At 41.6% G+C, this 16,002-nt stretch overlaps 1 protein-coding gene across 1 annotated transcript; it reads left to right on the forward strand.

Moving 5' to 3' along the window:
* The first annotated feature begins 2,615 nt into the window (after nt 1–2,615).
* Nucleotides 2,616–15,296, forward strand: LOC144368243 (acidic mammalian chitinase-like). Its single transcript, XM_078026996.1, has 11 exons — nt 2,616–2,689; nt 4,472–4,501; nt 5,679–5,880; nt 9,354–9,410; nt 10,078–10,243; nt 12,527–12,651; nt 12,831–12,954; nt 13,236–13,421; nt 13,895–14,014; nt 14,100–14,241; nt 14,957–15,296. Exons 1-11 carry the CDS (start codon nt 2,665–2,667, stop codon nt 15,205–15,207), a joined length of 1,428 nt encoding a protein of 475 aa, XP_077883122.1. The 5' UTR covers nt 2,616–2,664; the 3' UTR covers nt 15,208–15,296.
* The last annotated feature ends 706 nt before the right edge of the window (nt 15,297–16,002 follow it).

A 16,002-nucleotide genomic window follows, 5' to 3' on the forward strand; every position in this document is an offset into this window, starting at 1 on the left:
CAGCCTTCTGTTTCATTCTTGCTATGCTGAGAGGTACTAGAACGGCCTTCAAGGCATGAACTACCTGTTATGTTCTAGCCATCTGAAATTTAATTTGGTTTAGCATTTAACATACTCATGCCTCCTGTCAGGAACATGAGCATGAAAATGAAAAGTCCCAATTACGTAAAAAGGAGCCTCATGGTCCCGGTTTCCCACCAGCCAGCTCAGCTTTGCCAGCTTCACTTGACCTTGTCAAGACAGTGAGCGGGGGGGCACCTTCACCAACTTTGAATTGACATAATTCTGGCTCTTTGATCCAACCATATTCTCCTGGCTATCTCAAGAAATTGCCTCACCCAGGTCAACCAGGACCACATACTGACCTTCTCCACACAAGGAGACAACACAGCACAAATATCAGGTTTCCATGATGGAGGCAGTTAGTCTTGGCACTAAGTCCTTGCTCTTCTGCTTAATAGATGTTTGGTCAATTTTCTTATTGGCAAAATTGGTGGGATAGAAATATTTCATTTTATAGTCGAGTTTTCTGATGAAAACGTTGTTTTTTATAATTCTGCATTTACTCTTAATTCTTTTAAAATTTCACTTGGTGATCCGTCCTGTTGGAAATGTGGATCTAAGTGTCCTGTCGTTCCCTCATTGAGGGTCTGGCGCTGCACAACCAGACTATTTCTGACAGGATCTTGAATCCTGCGTAGAGGTGTTCATGGATGGAAAATGAAAGTCTGATTTCATTTAACCTAGACCCCATCCCACTCCCTCGCCTGAGAAAGACTTGGTATCTGTCACGTCCAAGGGAGGCTCTGTATTCTCATCTTTGATTCAGTGAGCTTCCTCATGTCTCTCTAGTATTTCAATATTGTTAGAATTGGTTTGGGGCACTGACTTAGTGCTAGAAGCACTAGGTACGACCTCTGTCCCATAACAGGTGTTTGTAGTGTTAGTTGGTATGGTTTGCACAATATTTGTACAATAGAAATCTTTCTTGACAATAATTCTGCTAGACTTTCTCTGGTCCTGTGGATGGGAACAGTGGTGTGGATATGAGGTGTCCCTGAAAAGCTCCTGTATTCATGCAGGAGGTGAAGTGATTAGATTATGAGATCTGAAGCCTGAAGAGTCCATCCTCATTTAAATGGACTAACCTGTGGTAACTGCAGGTGAGTGGGACATGGATGGAGGACTTGAGACTCTGGGAATGTTCCCTGGAAGAGTTCAACTTCCTGCAGTCCCTCTCCTTTCTCTCTTTGCTCCTGGGCCACCAAGAGATGAGTAGCTTTCCCTCACTGTGCATTTGAATATGAGGCCCTGCCTCATCTCAGGCCCATGGCAGTGAAACTGGTGGGAACGGAATGAACCTCTGAAACCATGAGCCCCCCAAATCTCTTCCTCCTCCAGGTTGTTCTCATCAGGCATTTTGGTCACAGCAGTGGAAAACTGACGAGCACAGGAACAAAACACTCCAGACTTAACTATCATAGAGGAATGGGGACAATATAGTTTCCAAATATAATAATGGAAAAACCAGTCCAGACACAAATAAATAAACAAACCCTCTACTAAGGTGTCACCATCCCATGATGGACATCCATATTCACTAACTGAATTCCAGGAGTTGTCACAAGATCTTACCATATAAGCTATCCAGGCCACATGTGCTGGAGCACATACATTAATTAAAAAGAAGTGGAGCTCATTCAAATACAAAGAGAGGATCTAATCTGGATTTGAAAGAATTGCTAAATAGAGATAGGCAGGGAAGAGAAGGAGACCATCCAGACAAGAGGTGGAGGGGCAACTTGAGCAGAGGCATACAAGATCTCAGGACCATGAATAGACCACTGCAGTGAGATGGAAATTCACTGTAGGAGAATGACAATGGGTGGTGTTAGGAAAGGGCAAATTGGCATTAATTTTAAGCAGAGAATTCTAACAATGGTCAATTTCAAATATTTCTACAAAAAAAAGAAACTGATTTCAGTATTCATACCCATCTCTATCCATCAGCAACATGAAACGGAATTCTTTTAGCATGTCCTGGATATAACTTGAAAGTAGGGAACACCAAGAGGTTCTTGGTGGCCTGAGAGGAAACTTTTCAGGAACCAAACAGTCTTAGATACAATTATCATATCTTCACAACTTGAAGTCATTTCAAAGTAAAATGTTCAGAAAATAGCACCTACAAAGGGAAAGTACCTTTGGCACTGATTGTACAAATTCCATAGGCAAAATTCCATGAAGAAGAAAGGTTGAAAAATCAACTAATAACTTCTAAGGGTTCTATTTTTTACTTTCCAATAAGGACATGATTTGATATCAGTCACAAAATGTACTCAAAAGAAAACCTAACCACAGAATCAAAATAGATGCGTATCAGCTGTGAGAACTGCCAAGAAAGCTATTAGGCCAGTGATTTTTATAGTGATGGACTCCACCTCCCTAAAGGGAGATGTGCCATGGTTCCTCCTTCTGGGGCTGGGAAGGTGGTGCAGCTGGTGGGAGGTCCAGGGGGCAGTGTCTTAGGGGAGGAGACCTATTGATACAAGGATTAGTGGATTAGCTTTGGCACACATCCTGGTTTAAAACTCTCCATTTACTGTTCAGAGACTCAGATGGTATAAAAGCAAACCCAGGCTCTCCTGGACCAGTACTAACGGCATGGCAAGACTTACTCTCCTCACAGGTAAGATGCAATGAGAAATGGCGTCTTCGCCTCACCTGATTTCTCTTTCTTTCAGGAAGTCTTTATGTGAGGCATCTATGCTTTTCCATTTTTGATCATTTCAAATTTTCATGGTCTTGAAAAAAAGGCTCACTTTCTTCTAGTGCTTGTCTATCTTTTTTAATCTTTGGCTGGGTTCCGTTTTCTCCTCTCCTCTTCACTCAGCACCTAATTGAAATTACCATTATGTTTATTGACATGCTCATGTCTGACAAGATGCTTTTTCAGGGGAGAAAATTGGTAGGAAATGAGATAATATAGCTATGTAAGTTGCCTTTGTTCTATTGTTTTCAGAATTATTTCTCTTTTGTACTTGATAGACCCAACCTGATCTTTTCTTAAAATTGGGAGCCATCTCACCACAAAGCTATGAAAAGATAATTTCAGCTTTACTATAAATTACTGCAAATTCTGAACCTGCTTGGAACGCCTGCCCATACCTTGAACTCACCCATGACTGACTCTCTGACCAGATAGCAGCCCTCTCTGAAACTTTAGTGATGCCTCACAAATCTTGGCCTTCCCTGGCCAGATAACGACCCTCTCTGAGGCTCTAATGATCCTCATAAATTCTGATGTTGGAGCCAGCAAAAAATGCAAACTACCATTTGTGTTATGCTTGTCAGAGTTCTGTTATCTGTAACACCCCTTTGTGTACCTTTCTGGGCTATAAAGCTAGGCTGCAGGAAAGCTGCGGCTGCTGTCTTGTTCTCTCGGTGTTTGGTGGGAGAGGCAGCCCGGCCAGTTGGAATAATTAGCTTGCTTTAATTTGATTTTAATTGGAGTCAGTGGTCTTTTCTTGCATCCAGGTCTAACAGTACTCTATAGTCCTACTGAGTGGATGAGGTACATTTAAAATGTGGCTCTTAGAATTGCAATCATTACAAGAAGTAGTTGAAAGTTGTTCAGAGCCAAGTCATATGCAGAATTTTTGTGGTGGTTGTGGTACCAGGGATTGAGCCCAGGTGTGCTTAACCACTGAGTCACAACCCCAATACTTTTTTTAAAATATATTTTTCATTTAGAGACAGGTTCTACCCTATTACTAAGTTGCTTAGAGCCTCACTAAGTTGCTGAGGCTGGCTTTGAACTCATAATCCTTCTGCCTCAGTCTATCCAGCTGCTGGGATTACAGGCATGCTCCACCACACCTGGCCTGGCAAAATTTATTAGTTTCTCTAAAGCTGTGATTCACAATCTTTACAAAGGCTCAAGACCTTTTCCAAATGAAACCTTAAGTTCTTCTCTTGCCGGGTGGTTAAAAAAAATTCATAAGATCCAAAGGATACTGAATTCCTTGCTTTAAAAGATACCTGATGCCTCCACTGTACAGGGCTATACTCACCTCAGCCCAAGGAGATGGGGAATTTGTGAATGTGCAGTTATTGAGTAATTGAGTATGGGGTTGCTGTCAGACTGTGCACCTTTCATAGACAGTAGCCACATCTTGGCAATTGTGAATAATGCCACATGAATATGGAAGAGCCAATCTCTCTTCAAAAATACTCTTTTCTGAAACAGAAGGTAGAAGAAGGAAACATGGCCATTTTTTATTAAGTTATGAAAGAGTAGGTCTTGTGGTGTGTTTATTGAAAGGACTGTCCTCTGGCATAGGCATCTAGTTACACTAAGTGTAAAAATCTATGGTAAATAGGAGAGCACCCAAGGCCTCAAAATCAGATTCTCTAGGATACAGATAAAAGTTCAGAATAAATGCTTTTTTTCCTCTCTCTCTCTCTTTAGGACTGGCCTTTCTGCTCAATGTTCAGCTGGGTAAGTCAAGGACTCTGTTTTACTATTGACAAAAATCTTTTCCTACCAAAAATCTCGAATCCCAAGAATATTCATCAATGAGGTGAATATTGATAATGCAATTGTCTGTTTAAATATGTGATTTCAAAAATATATCCCAGCATTACTTTTTTTGAAAAAAAATATGTTGAGATAAATCATACCACAGAAAGAGATGGGTTGCTTTAGGGAGAGCATACTGTTCGGGGTTGGCTGTCCCTCATGTCCTCCTCAGCACAACCACCTGAGAGTTATAAACTGGCATTCACGGGGCTAGGTAGGACTACTGGGCATCTTTTCTTTCTTTTTCTTTTTATTCTGATTTGTTATGTATGACAGCAGAATGCATTACAATTCATATTTCACATATAGAGCACAATTTTCATCTCTGGTTGTACACAAAATAGAATCACACCATTCGAGTCTTCATACATGTTCTTCTCAGCAAAAGAAACAGTCAGTGACATGAATAGAGATCCTACATTTTGGGAGCAAATTTTTACCACATGCAAATCACATAGAGCACTAATCTCTAGGACATATAAACAACTCAAAAATATTAACAACAAAAAAACCCCAAATAGCCCAATCCATAAATGGGCCCAGGAACTGAGCAGATATTTCTCAGAAGATGATATTCAATCAATCAACAAATATATGAAAAACTGTTCAACATCTCTAGCAATTAGAGAAATGAAAATCAAAACTACTCTAAGATTTCATCTCACTCCAGTCAGAATGGCAGCTATTAGGATACAGACAACAATAACGGTTGGTAAGGATGTGGGGGAAAAGGCACACTCATACATTGCTGGTGGGACTGCACATTGGTGGAAAGCAGTATGGAGATTCCTTGGAAAACTGGGAATGGAACCACCATTTGAACCAGCTATGCCACTGAGCATCTTTTCTTAGATTTCTAAGCTAACCCAAGATCTCACAATGACTCTGTCATAGTAATAATAGCCAACTACAGATGAGTTACTCGTTCCTCAGTTGGCATCTTTGGACTCATCTGTAAGTGCTGTTCATACCCGTCACCACCAGACAGAGATCAGGCAGCTGAGGCACAGGAGGGAAAAAGACAAGGGCCAATATTCACTCCACAGTTCAGCAGCACCTAAGCCAGGACATTGCCTTTCCTCTCTACAACCCACAGGTTCCAGCTACCAGCTGACATGCTACTTCACCAGCTGGGCCCAGTACCGCCAAGTCCTGGGGAAATTTATGCCTGATAACATTGACCCCTGCCTGTGTACTCACCTCATCTATGCCTTTGCTGGGATGAAGGACAATCAGATCACCACCATTGAATGGAATGATGTCACTCTCTACCAAGCTTTCAATGGCCTGAAAAATCAGTAAGAGGTTTTGTGCTATTTGTCTCTCCATGCCTAGCTCATATCATTTAATTTGGGCTACTTTGGTGGGCCAATAGTTAACAAACATCAGTGTTTCTTAAATGTAATTCAGTCAATCAGCTTGAAGTGGACCAAGACAATACATATTGTTTCCTTTTCAATTGACAACATTGTGTGCATTTATTGTGCAAAACACAAAGCTTTGAAATATGTGTACACTGCAGAAAGGCTCAGTTGGGTTGATTAACATAAGCATTGTCTCACATACTTAATTTTTTTTGTTGTTAAGAACATTTAAAATCCACTCTCTTGGTGATTTTCAAAACACTGTACATTGTTATGAACCATAATCCCACTGTACAATGGTGTTTTCTTGAACTGGCTCTTCCTGCCTCACTGAATTTTCTATCCTTTGACCAACATCTCCACGAATTCCCCACCTCCATCTGGCCCCATTCTACTTTCTACTTTCATGAGTAGAAGGTTTTTTTCTATTCCACTTGTAAGTGAACTTTTGTGTTATTTTTCTCTCCATGCCTGGCTCATATCACTTAATTTAACACTTCTATTTTTGCCCAGGTTGTTGTAAATGAGAGACTCATTCTTTTTATGGCTGAATAGCATTTCACTGTGTATATATTACAAATTTTCATTCATCCACTCTTCCATTGATGGACACAGGTTGATTCCACATCTTGACTATTGTGAATAATGCCACAGTTAATAGGTAGTGCCAATATCTCTTCAAGATAGATTTCATGACCTTTGGGTAGAAACCTGGTAATGAGATTGCTGGATCATATGGTAGTTCTATTTGTAACTTTTTTAGGAGCCTCCATACTGTTTTACATAATGACTATAATACTTCACATTCCCACATAATGGTGTCCAAAAGTTCTCTTTATTCCACATTGACAGGAGCAAGGGACGGCGGCGAGGTCCCCCGACCGCTCCCGGGTGGTCTTGAAGTCACGGTCGCCCCTGCCCCAGGTAACCTCTCCCGGCAGATGATCCGTGTCTTGAAGAAAAAAGCCGCCGCACACGAGATGCCTTTTCGAATGCTTGGTTTATTCACTCCAAGGGCATCACATCACATGAGGCACAGGAACAGAGGCTGGCGGGACGCAGTTCGCTCGATGTTGACCCACCACATAGTGGGTCTGAACTGGCCAAAGAGCTCAGCCTTCCTGGCCTTTAAATACTATAGTTGTTTACAACACTTCAAACCAAAAACATGTTTATTCCATAATTTCTATTTCTTATCCTATCTTAACAGATCGTCTCTATTACATCACACCTTGCTTACATCTTTGCTTATCTTAGACAATCACACTTGTTTTGTGCTAAAATACTTCAAAACATGTTTACCTTGCATCCTTATCTATTTCACACATTTTTCTAGCTTAGGCACCTTTCTTCATCATAACATGTTTACTTCAAACTCTCCTGTCCTTTGTTTATTTCAAACTCTCCTGTAACTCTCCTGTCACACATCTTTGACAAAACGCTGGTTTTCTTTCATATTTTTGATAATGGCTATTATAAGAAGAGTGAGGTGGTGGCTCCTTGTGGTTTTCATTGGTATTTCTCAGATGATTAGTGATGTCAAGTGTCTTTCCACATGTCAATCAGGCATTTTTTTTTTCTTTTGAGAAATGTCTATTCAGGTTGTTTAATAAAGTTATTTGTTTTCTCCCTACTGAATTGCTCTGAACTCCTTATATATTTGAAATATTAAGCTCTTAACAATGTTTGCAAATATTTCCTCTCATTCCATAGGTTATCTCTCCACTCTGTTACTCCTCACTCTGATTGGTTTCTTTGTTGTGCAAAGGCTTTAGGTTAATGCCAACCCATTTGTTAATATTTGCATTTGCTGCCTGTGCTTTGGAAGTTACATTGAAAAAAAATCATCATCCAGACCATTGTCATGAAGCTTTCCCCTGTGTTTTCTTCTAGTATTTTAGTAGTTTCAAGTCTTAAATCTTTAAACCACTTTGTGCACATGTTTTATATGTTATGAAATAAGGATTCAATTTCATTCTTCTCCTGTGGATAGGACTCTGCACTCCCAGTAAACCCTTCCAAGATGATACTGATGCTTCTGGTTCCAGAGATACACATACATTAAATAGCAAGTACATAGACAAAAATAGTACCTACCTTGCCTGCTCTAGTACACTTTCAAATAATATGGGTTCAATTTCTTAACTGCCCCACTGTTGTGTGTGTGTGTGTGTGTGTGTGTGTGTGTGTGTGTGTATGTGCACGCACATGCATGTATGTATGTCCCAGAAAACTAAAAACCATCTTGGCTACTTGCATCAGGAAACAATGGGTAGAGAATTACTAAACTTTAGACACTGTTGAGCCCAAGAATGAGAAGGGCTTCCTGCTATCTCGCAATTAACAGTTTCACTCAGTTTAATCATATCAAGAGATTGCTACCATCAGCAATAGCACTACCATGAATGCAAATACTAGAATTTTAATAGTTATTATTCACAGTTGGAAATAAACAACTTTGGAATGTTGTTTCTGCACTGTGGACCATGGATTACTTCCATCAGTATTCCATGTAACACTTTATATAAATGCGAGTCCCCACCCCATTGCAACTGAAGCAGAATCTTTGGGAAAAGGACTATAAATCTGGAAGGTTAATGTCCTCCTCAACTCTTGCACTGGATTTTCATGTAAACTTATGTTTAAGAACCACTATTCCAGAAATTGGTATTCCAAACCTATGAATTTGTATTAATTATCATAGAGGCTGAGGATGTAATTATGTAATTATGCTCAAGCAACATTTATCATTTTATTAGATGGAATAGAATATAAGCTTTGAGGGACACACTTCACACATATAGCTGATACATTCTTTTTATCTTTATAAATTTATTTTTATGTGGTGCTGAGGCTCAAACTCAGTGCCTCACACTGCAAGGCAAGTGCTCTACCATTGAGCCACAATCCCAGCCCCTTGATGATACATTCTTAAAAAAAAATGTTCCACTAGGCACACTGGCACAAGCCTATGATCTCATCAAGACAATGAAGCAGGGAGGATCACTGGTTCAAAGCCAGCCTGAGAGACTTAGCAAGATAGATCCTATCAAAATAAAATGAGAAAGTGGTTGGGGTGGAGCTCAGTGGCAGAGATAAGGAAGACTGAGATAGCATGTGGAAGGCCCTGAGTTCGATTCTCAGTAACACACACACACACACACACACACACACACACACACTTCATAGTTTAGATTTCCTTTAGGAATCCTGAGCACATTTATGATGATAACAACATGAAGAAATTTTCTGAAGAAAGTATTCAGTACTAGAGGAAAAATGTACTATATAGTAATCATAGAATAGGAGCAAGACCCATACTAAAAACAACAATGTTATTTTAAAAGAGGCACTTCTGTATTTTGAAATTTCTCTTTCCTTTTATTTTTTTGTCTTTTCCTTTAAAGGAACAGCCAGCTGAAAACTCTCCTGGCCATTGGAGGCTGGAACTTTGGAACTGCCCTGTAAGTCCTCTCTGAAGAGCCTGTTGTTCATTTATTATTGGAACAAGTTAGCCCAATGTGATCTCTGTCCCTTTAAGCTTCAAATCTAAGGCAGGGACTAAAGGATGCACATTGAACAAACATGCTAACTTGATAGCTTACTCTCCCAGAACTTCAATATTTATTAAGTAGAACATACTTAATTTCATATATTTAAATTTGGTTGGATATTCTGGGATCCTATCCATAGGTTTAGTTATCTGCTTCCATAATGATCTTCCAAGAGTACAGACCTGAGGAAAATCTTATAGAACTTCTATTTGTCTTTTGGGAGAAGAAAAGAGAAAGTCATGCACATAAGCAAGAAGACTCCTTTTAGGACACATGAATTTGGGGAACTATTTAGATATAGAACACAGTGAGCTTAACACCCAGGTATTCAAAGCATCAAGGATAGTTTGAGAGAAAGATTAGAGCAAGAGAATAACAGAATAAAGGGAACACCAAGACACCATAGCTTGGAAGAGTAGTGGTGACAGAGGATGCCCAGGAGAAAACGAGGAGCATGCATGCTTCTGGGATAGGGGTCCTGGTGAAGGACTGAGGCAGAAATTGAGGAATCCACTTTTTATGTTCCAATGTGTTGAGACCATGAGGCCATGTTCTGCTTTTCTGGTGTCTCCCTCAGTTTCTCCACCATGGTTTCCACTCCTGAGAACCGCCAGACTTTCATTACATCGGTCATCACGTTCCTGCGGCAGTACGGGTTTGATGGGCTGGACTTGGACTGGGAGTACCCTGGGTCTCGTGGGAGCCCCCCTCAAGATAAGCATCTCTTCACTGTCCTGGTGCAGGTGGGGAAGGGAGAAATAGTCTCTTTAGCCCTAGATAATTGAAATCTCTTGTTTCCAAGGAGAATTGGATAGCTGCATAAAGAAGATAACCTTAATTTAGAATTATAGGATTTTAGCATTGCAAAGATTCCTAAATGCCATGCATTCTTAAGTCAACAGCTTTTGAAAACAATAACTGCATGGGCAATAGGTGCCAGACATTCCCCTATATCATGTGTTAAGATCGTAATTCTTTTCATCATCACCTTACTCTACAATACAGATACTATGATAATATTTATTTTACAGATGAGCAACTAAGACATAGAGAGGTTATAAGAAACTTGTCCAAGATCACACAACTCGTGTCATAAACACCTACATCCTGGGGCTAGAGAGTCCACCACTTTTAAGAGTCATAGTAGATTAAGCTGCCTTTTATTACTGAGCACAAACATGCTCTTGGCTTTAGGCACACAGAATCTGAGGTGGAAGACTTAAACCTAACCAACAATCACAGTAATTTTGAAAATGCCATGATAAACTTCCACAGAGTGTAAAAGTAACAGAGAGAAGCTGCCTAAGTCTGCTCTGGACCCCAAATCAGAAAGCTCATCCTAGGTAAAGTGATGCTTCCTTTAAAACAAAACAAAACCCGTTTTAGCCAACTAAGTGAGCACAGGGCAGGCAGAAATGAAGACATGGAGACCCATGTGGGCCAGTGGTGAGTGCTGGACTGTGAGGCTGCTCAGATCCCAGACTCAGATCATGTGGGGACTTCATATTAACATAAAGAATTAGAGTTTACCCTCAAGGCAATGGGGTAGCTTTGAAGGATTTTAAATAGTAAAGAAATATAATACAAATGAGCTTGGGAAAGGCTGCTCTGGCTTTAACCCTGGAGGATGAAGGGGAAGGAAGTGAAGAGGAACGGACAGGGTTAGGCCCTTGTTGAAGTGAACCAAGCAGGAGATGAGGAATGCCCAACAATGTCTGGACACCCAGGGAAGAAGGCTGTATTCAAGGTGTGTAAAGATGATGAAATCAACCAGAATTAGGGACCAACCACAAGTAGATGCATAATAGAATTCCCAGTTTTCTGCTTTGAGGACCGGTTTGATTGTGGTGCTATTATGTAAGATGGTAACTACAGGGAGAAGCTTAGATTTGCAGTAAGAACAAGGACTGATTAACAAGAGTGGGAGGTATCTGGAATGCCCAGCTGGTGTTGGAAGAACACCTATCTGGAGTGCAGGGCAAAGATGTGATAGAGTGTGCCAAAGCCATCAGCAAGGGTAGATGATCACCAAAGAAAATGAATGGAATGATGATAGTCGGGGACTAAGCATGCTTTGGAGATTTAATCTCTCCAAAACAGACATTTTTACTCCATATATCAGATTGTCAGCCATATTGTGAAGAGTTTCAGTGTTACATAGCTCACTACCTAAAGTTCGTTTACTTATTCATTACACAGGTCTGATGATCAGAGCTAGAATCTTTCTTCTTAGCTGGAACATGCCTCCAGTCATATAGTATAATGTCCCGTTATCAGGTCTTCAGTTCAGTGGTCTGCCCACTGAAACAACAAAGAACAAAACATCACGATTTGCCATACATGGGTTCTATACTTCAAGACAGCAATAAAATCCTGCTTACGATTTCTCTTCTTCCAGTTAAATGACCTGCTTCCTTCAACCCATAACCACATGACAATTTTCAGGGAAACTCCTCTGGAATACACTCTGGCACACCCACAAAATGCAATTATTAGAGCTGAGCGCAGTACTGCAAATTAGATTAGAGTCACACAAAATAGAGGTGAAAAGTCTCTAGCACTGAATGGGGGTCTCTCATGTGGCAGTTACCACCTTCCTGATTGGCCAATTCAGCATTTCATTTGATGGGGTGTCCAGGCTTATAAGGTAGTTCACCCATAGAACAAATGGAAGTAAATTTCTATACTGCTAAAAACAGGAGGTTACTATAGCAACTGTAATTTCCCAGTGTAATGATACACTTGGAGCTCCATCTAGTCACCTAAAACCCAGGCTGTGGTCATGAACTGGCTAATAACTTTCTCTGGGATTTAGAGAAATTGTCTAATGCTATGGATATTAGATGTCTATAAAGTTGATTAATACCATCTAACCTATCAACCTTGATCAGGGATGTTGATAGAATAAATTAAGACAAAATATGTGAAACAGTTAGAAAAAGAAAAATGTAGTAAATATACTTGATTGACAGTTAAGGAGTGGAAATCAGCTCATATGTGACCTAATATATCCTATAATTCTGTAGGAAATTCGTGAAGCTTTTGAGGAAGAGGCCAAGAAGACCAATAAGCCCAGGCTGTTGATCACTGCTGCAGTTGCAGGTGGCATCTCCACCATTGAATCTGGCTACGAGATCCCCCAACTGTCCCAGTGAGTGATGTACCTCATCTCAAACTCCTCTAGGTGTCCTTGAGGCAGAGTACACTTGTTCTTGGTCTGTGTTATTGTCGAAGGACTTTGTTTAGGAGGCTTTGGAGAGGTGTCTTCTGTCTGCACAGGTATGGGAAATGACCACTGGAGAGTGTTTTAAGTCATTTACCCCACCTCAGGTATCTGGACTACATCCATGTCATGACCTATGACCTCCATGGCTCCTGGGAAGGCTACACTGGAGAGAACAGCCCCCTCTACAAATACCCAACTGAAACTGGAAGCAATGCCTACCTCAATGTGGTAAGTCCCTGCACAGATGCAACTGCAGATTCAGAGGTGAATGGAAATCACATGGAGATTCAGGCACAAAATCAGAGTGAATTCCATAAATGTGTCATTTAGACAAAGTCCTCATGATATTGATCATATCTCAACTACATTTCATCAAAATATTTTGGGAAGAAGAACACTAACCCTTCAGTCATTAATATCATGCAATTTTATAGAACAGAGAACTAACATAACTAAGCCTTGGGTCCTCAGCTAGTTGGATCCTGTAACTAACCCAAGTGCCATTTCAGGATTATGTCATGAAATACTGGAGGGACAATGGGGCCTCAGCTGAAAAGCTCATCGTTGGATTCCCAACTTATGGACGCAACTTCCTTCTGAGAAACCCTTCCGACAATGGAATTGGTGCCCCTACTTCTGGTGCTGGCCCTGCTGGGCCCTACACCAGGGAGGCTGGGTTCTGGGCCTACTATGAGGTGGGTAGTTTCGTCTACACAGTTCTCTGTGAATTCTGTGCATGGTGCTGAACAGTAGTAGGCCTTAGAGCTAAAATATAATGTAATCATGAATGTTCTTTCTGTCTAGTACCTACTTGCTCTGAGCAGTGTTACTCCAAATTCTTAAAGGATTTTAATAGCATACTTAATAACTTAACCCACTTAGTAATAAATATCTCTTCAAGCAATCGACTTAATGTCATTTACACTAGCACACAAAGAACAAAATAAATGCATCTCTCATTTTACTGTTGATTGCTCCAATCAAGCTTCCAGAATGGGGACAACATATGAATATCTGAAACACTACTTGAGCTTCCTTACCATAAATAAGTAATTGAGGAAAACCCCATTAGAGACAAGAAAAGAAAGAAAAATCAAAGGTATAAGTGTATAATTTTCCCCCAAGGGAATAAATATTTTAAATATTTGAATCTGTTTAATTATTTAAGATCTGTACCTTTCTGAAAAATGGAGCCACTCAAGAATGGGATGCCCCTCAAGAGGTGCCCTATGCCTATCAGGGCAATGACTGGATTGGCTATGACAACATCAAGAGCTTCAATATCAAGGTAAGGTCAGCCCTCAGCTATGTGGTGATCCAGCATGGAACCCTAGGGAATCCAAGGACTCCTGTTGTCCTCTGTCCTTACACAGGCTCAGTGGCTTAAGCAGAACAAATTTGGAGGTGCCATGGTCTGGGCCATTGACCTAGATGACTTCACTGGCACTTTCTGCGACCAGGGCAAGTTCCCCCTGATCTCCACCCTGAAGGAAGACCTGGGCCTGCAGAGTGACAGTAAGTGACAGCAGGGGGTACCTGGGTGTATGAATTTTCCTAACTCAGAAGTCAGCCTTGCCATCTGCCCACTGAGGACACAGAGAGACTTCTCATTGCCTTACACTGTTCTTGCCCAAGTAAGAGACAGGTGCGAGCAACCTTTCCCAAGACCTGAACTTCCACATCAAGAATTTTATTCTCATGTGGAAAACAAGGCCAACCTGGGTTGTTCTTTACACTGCTAAGTCTTAAGGTTGTGCGAGAGCCCACGGAAATTATACTGATCTTCAGAGTAAAAACCTGCCTCTACAATCCTTTCTTCAAAGTCTTTCAACCCACCTGGAGAGATCCAACAAGAACTCCTCTCTACTTCTCTCCTGTCTCTAATCTGTCATTGAGGGGACACACCAGCTCTCTAAATTGTTACCAGGCTTTCTCTTAGAGCTTACTTGTTCACCACTTGTACCCTCATCCTAAAAAGGTGTTTTATACAGACAAAGTGCACTTAGTGTCCTTTCTTAATGACTTTGATGTCATAAGGGATGATAGACTTGCTTTTAGGGGAATTCAGGCTGACTTGACATGACAGCTATTCTGAATTCAGTATGGGGCTCCCTTCTGATCCTCAAGTGGGGGACTCCAAAGCTAACTGCAGCCCATCTCCCGAAACTTGCCCCTGGTTTTCCCCTCTGGACCAGGCCCACTGGGCTGACCTGTGTGCTGTGTGTTTCAGGTTGCACAGCCCCTGCTCCCAGTGAGCCAGTCACTACTCCTTCTGGTGGAAGTACAAGTGGGAGCGGGAACGGGAGCTCTGGTGGCAGCTCTGGGGGCAGTGGATTCTGTGCAGACAAACCCGATGGCCTGTACCCCGTGGCTGATAACAGAAATGCCTTCTGGCATTGCGTGAATGGAATCACCTACCAGAATAACTGCCAGCAAGGGCTTGTCTTCGACCCCAGCTGTTTATGCTGCAATTGGCCATGAACCTGTCTCTGTCTCAGTCTCCTTTGCTTGTCACAAAGGACATTTTGATTCTCCCTAAAGTTGTATAATAAAGCCAGCAGTCAAAATTAGTCTTTCTTGGTTTAAAATGATTTGGGTTGAAACCTTTTCTAGATGTGACAATACCAGCTGTGCATGGGCTGGAGTGGCCATGGAGAGTGTTTGCCCAAGGGGTGGAACTTACAGCATGGCTGGTTGTCTTCTGTCTACCTGTGCCCACCTGCAGGGGCTGCAAGAAGGAAATTTGAGTGCTGGGTACAGGGTGGGATGAGGGTTTGAAGAATCTAGGTCTGCTGGGCACAGTGGCACATGCCTGTAATCCCAGAGGCTCAGGAGGCTGAAGCAGAAGGATGACGAGTTCAAAGCCAGCCTCAATTTTTAAAAAATGAGGTGCTAAGCAACTCAGTGAGACCCTGTCCCTAAATAAAATACAATATAAGGCTGAGATTGTGGCTCAGTGGTTGAGTGCCCCTGAGTTCAATCCCCAGTGCCCCCCGCACACTCCCACCACCCCACCCCCCAAAAAAAGCAGCAGCAGCAGCTATGTCTGTAGCCTGGTGAACATTCCCAGGAAGGAGCCAAAGTGACTCCTCTGCAGAGGAATCTGGCATAGACAGGGCATAGGCAGAGCTGCTTGGCTCCCCAGGACCAGGAGGTCAGAGCATTCTCTCCACTTCTATGGAAGACCCAGAGCTGGTCTGAGCAAGAAGACACCAGCAAAGCCACAGAGAAAAGCCAGGATGCAAGATGGAGCAAATGCCTCCTGATGGCTTTCCC

The sequence above is a fragment of the Ictidomys tridecemlineatus genome, chromosome 11, assembly GCF_052094955.1.
Source record: "Ictidomys tridecemlineatus isolate mIctTri1 chromosome 11, mIctTri1.hap1, whole genome shotgun sequence".
Classification (NCBI taxonomy): Eukaryota; Metazoa; Chordata; class Mammalia; order Rodentia; family Sciuridae; genus Ictidomys; species Ictidomys tridecemlineatus.

Excerpts from the sequence above, each read along its gene's own strand:
- LOC144368243 (XM_078026996.1), top strand. The coding sequence starts at position 2,665 with ATGGCAAGACTTACTCTCCTCACAG. Across the intron at positions 5,881-9,353 it reads TTCAATGGCCTGAAAAATCA|GAACAGCCAGCTGAAAACTC; the intron begins GTAAGAGGTTTT and ends TTTCCTTTAAAG. Across the intron at positions 10,244-12,526 it reads TCTTCACTGTCCTGGTGCAG|GAAATTCGTGAAGCTTTTGA; the intron begins GTGGGGAAGGGA and ends ATAATTCTGTAG.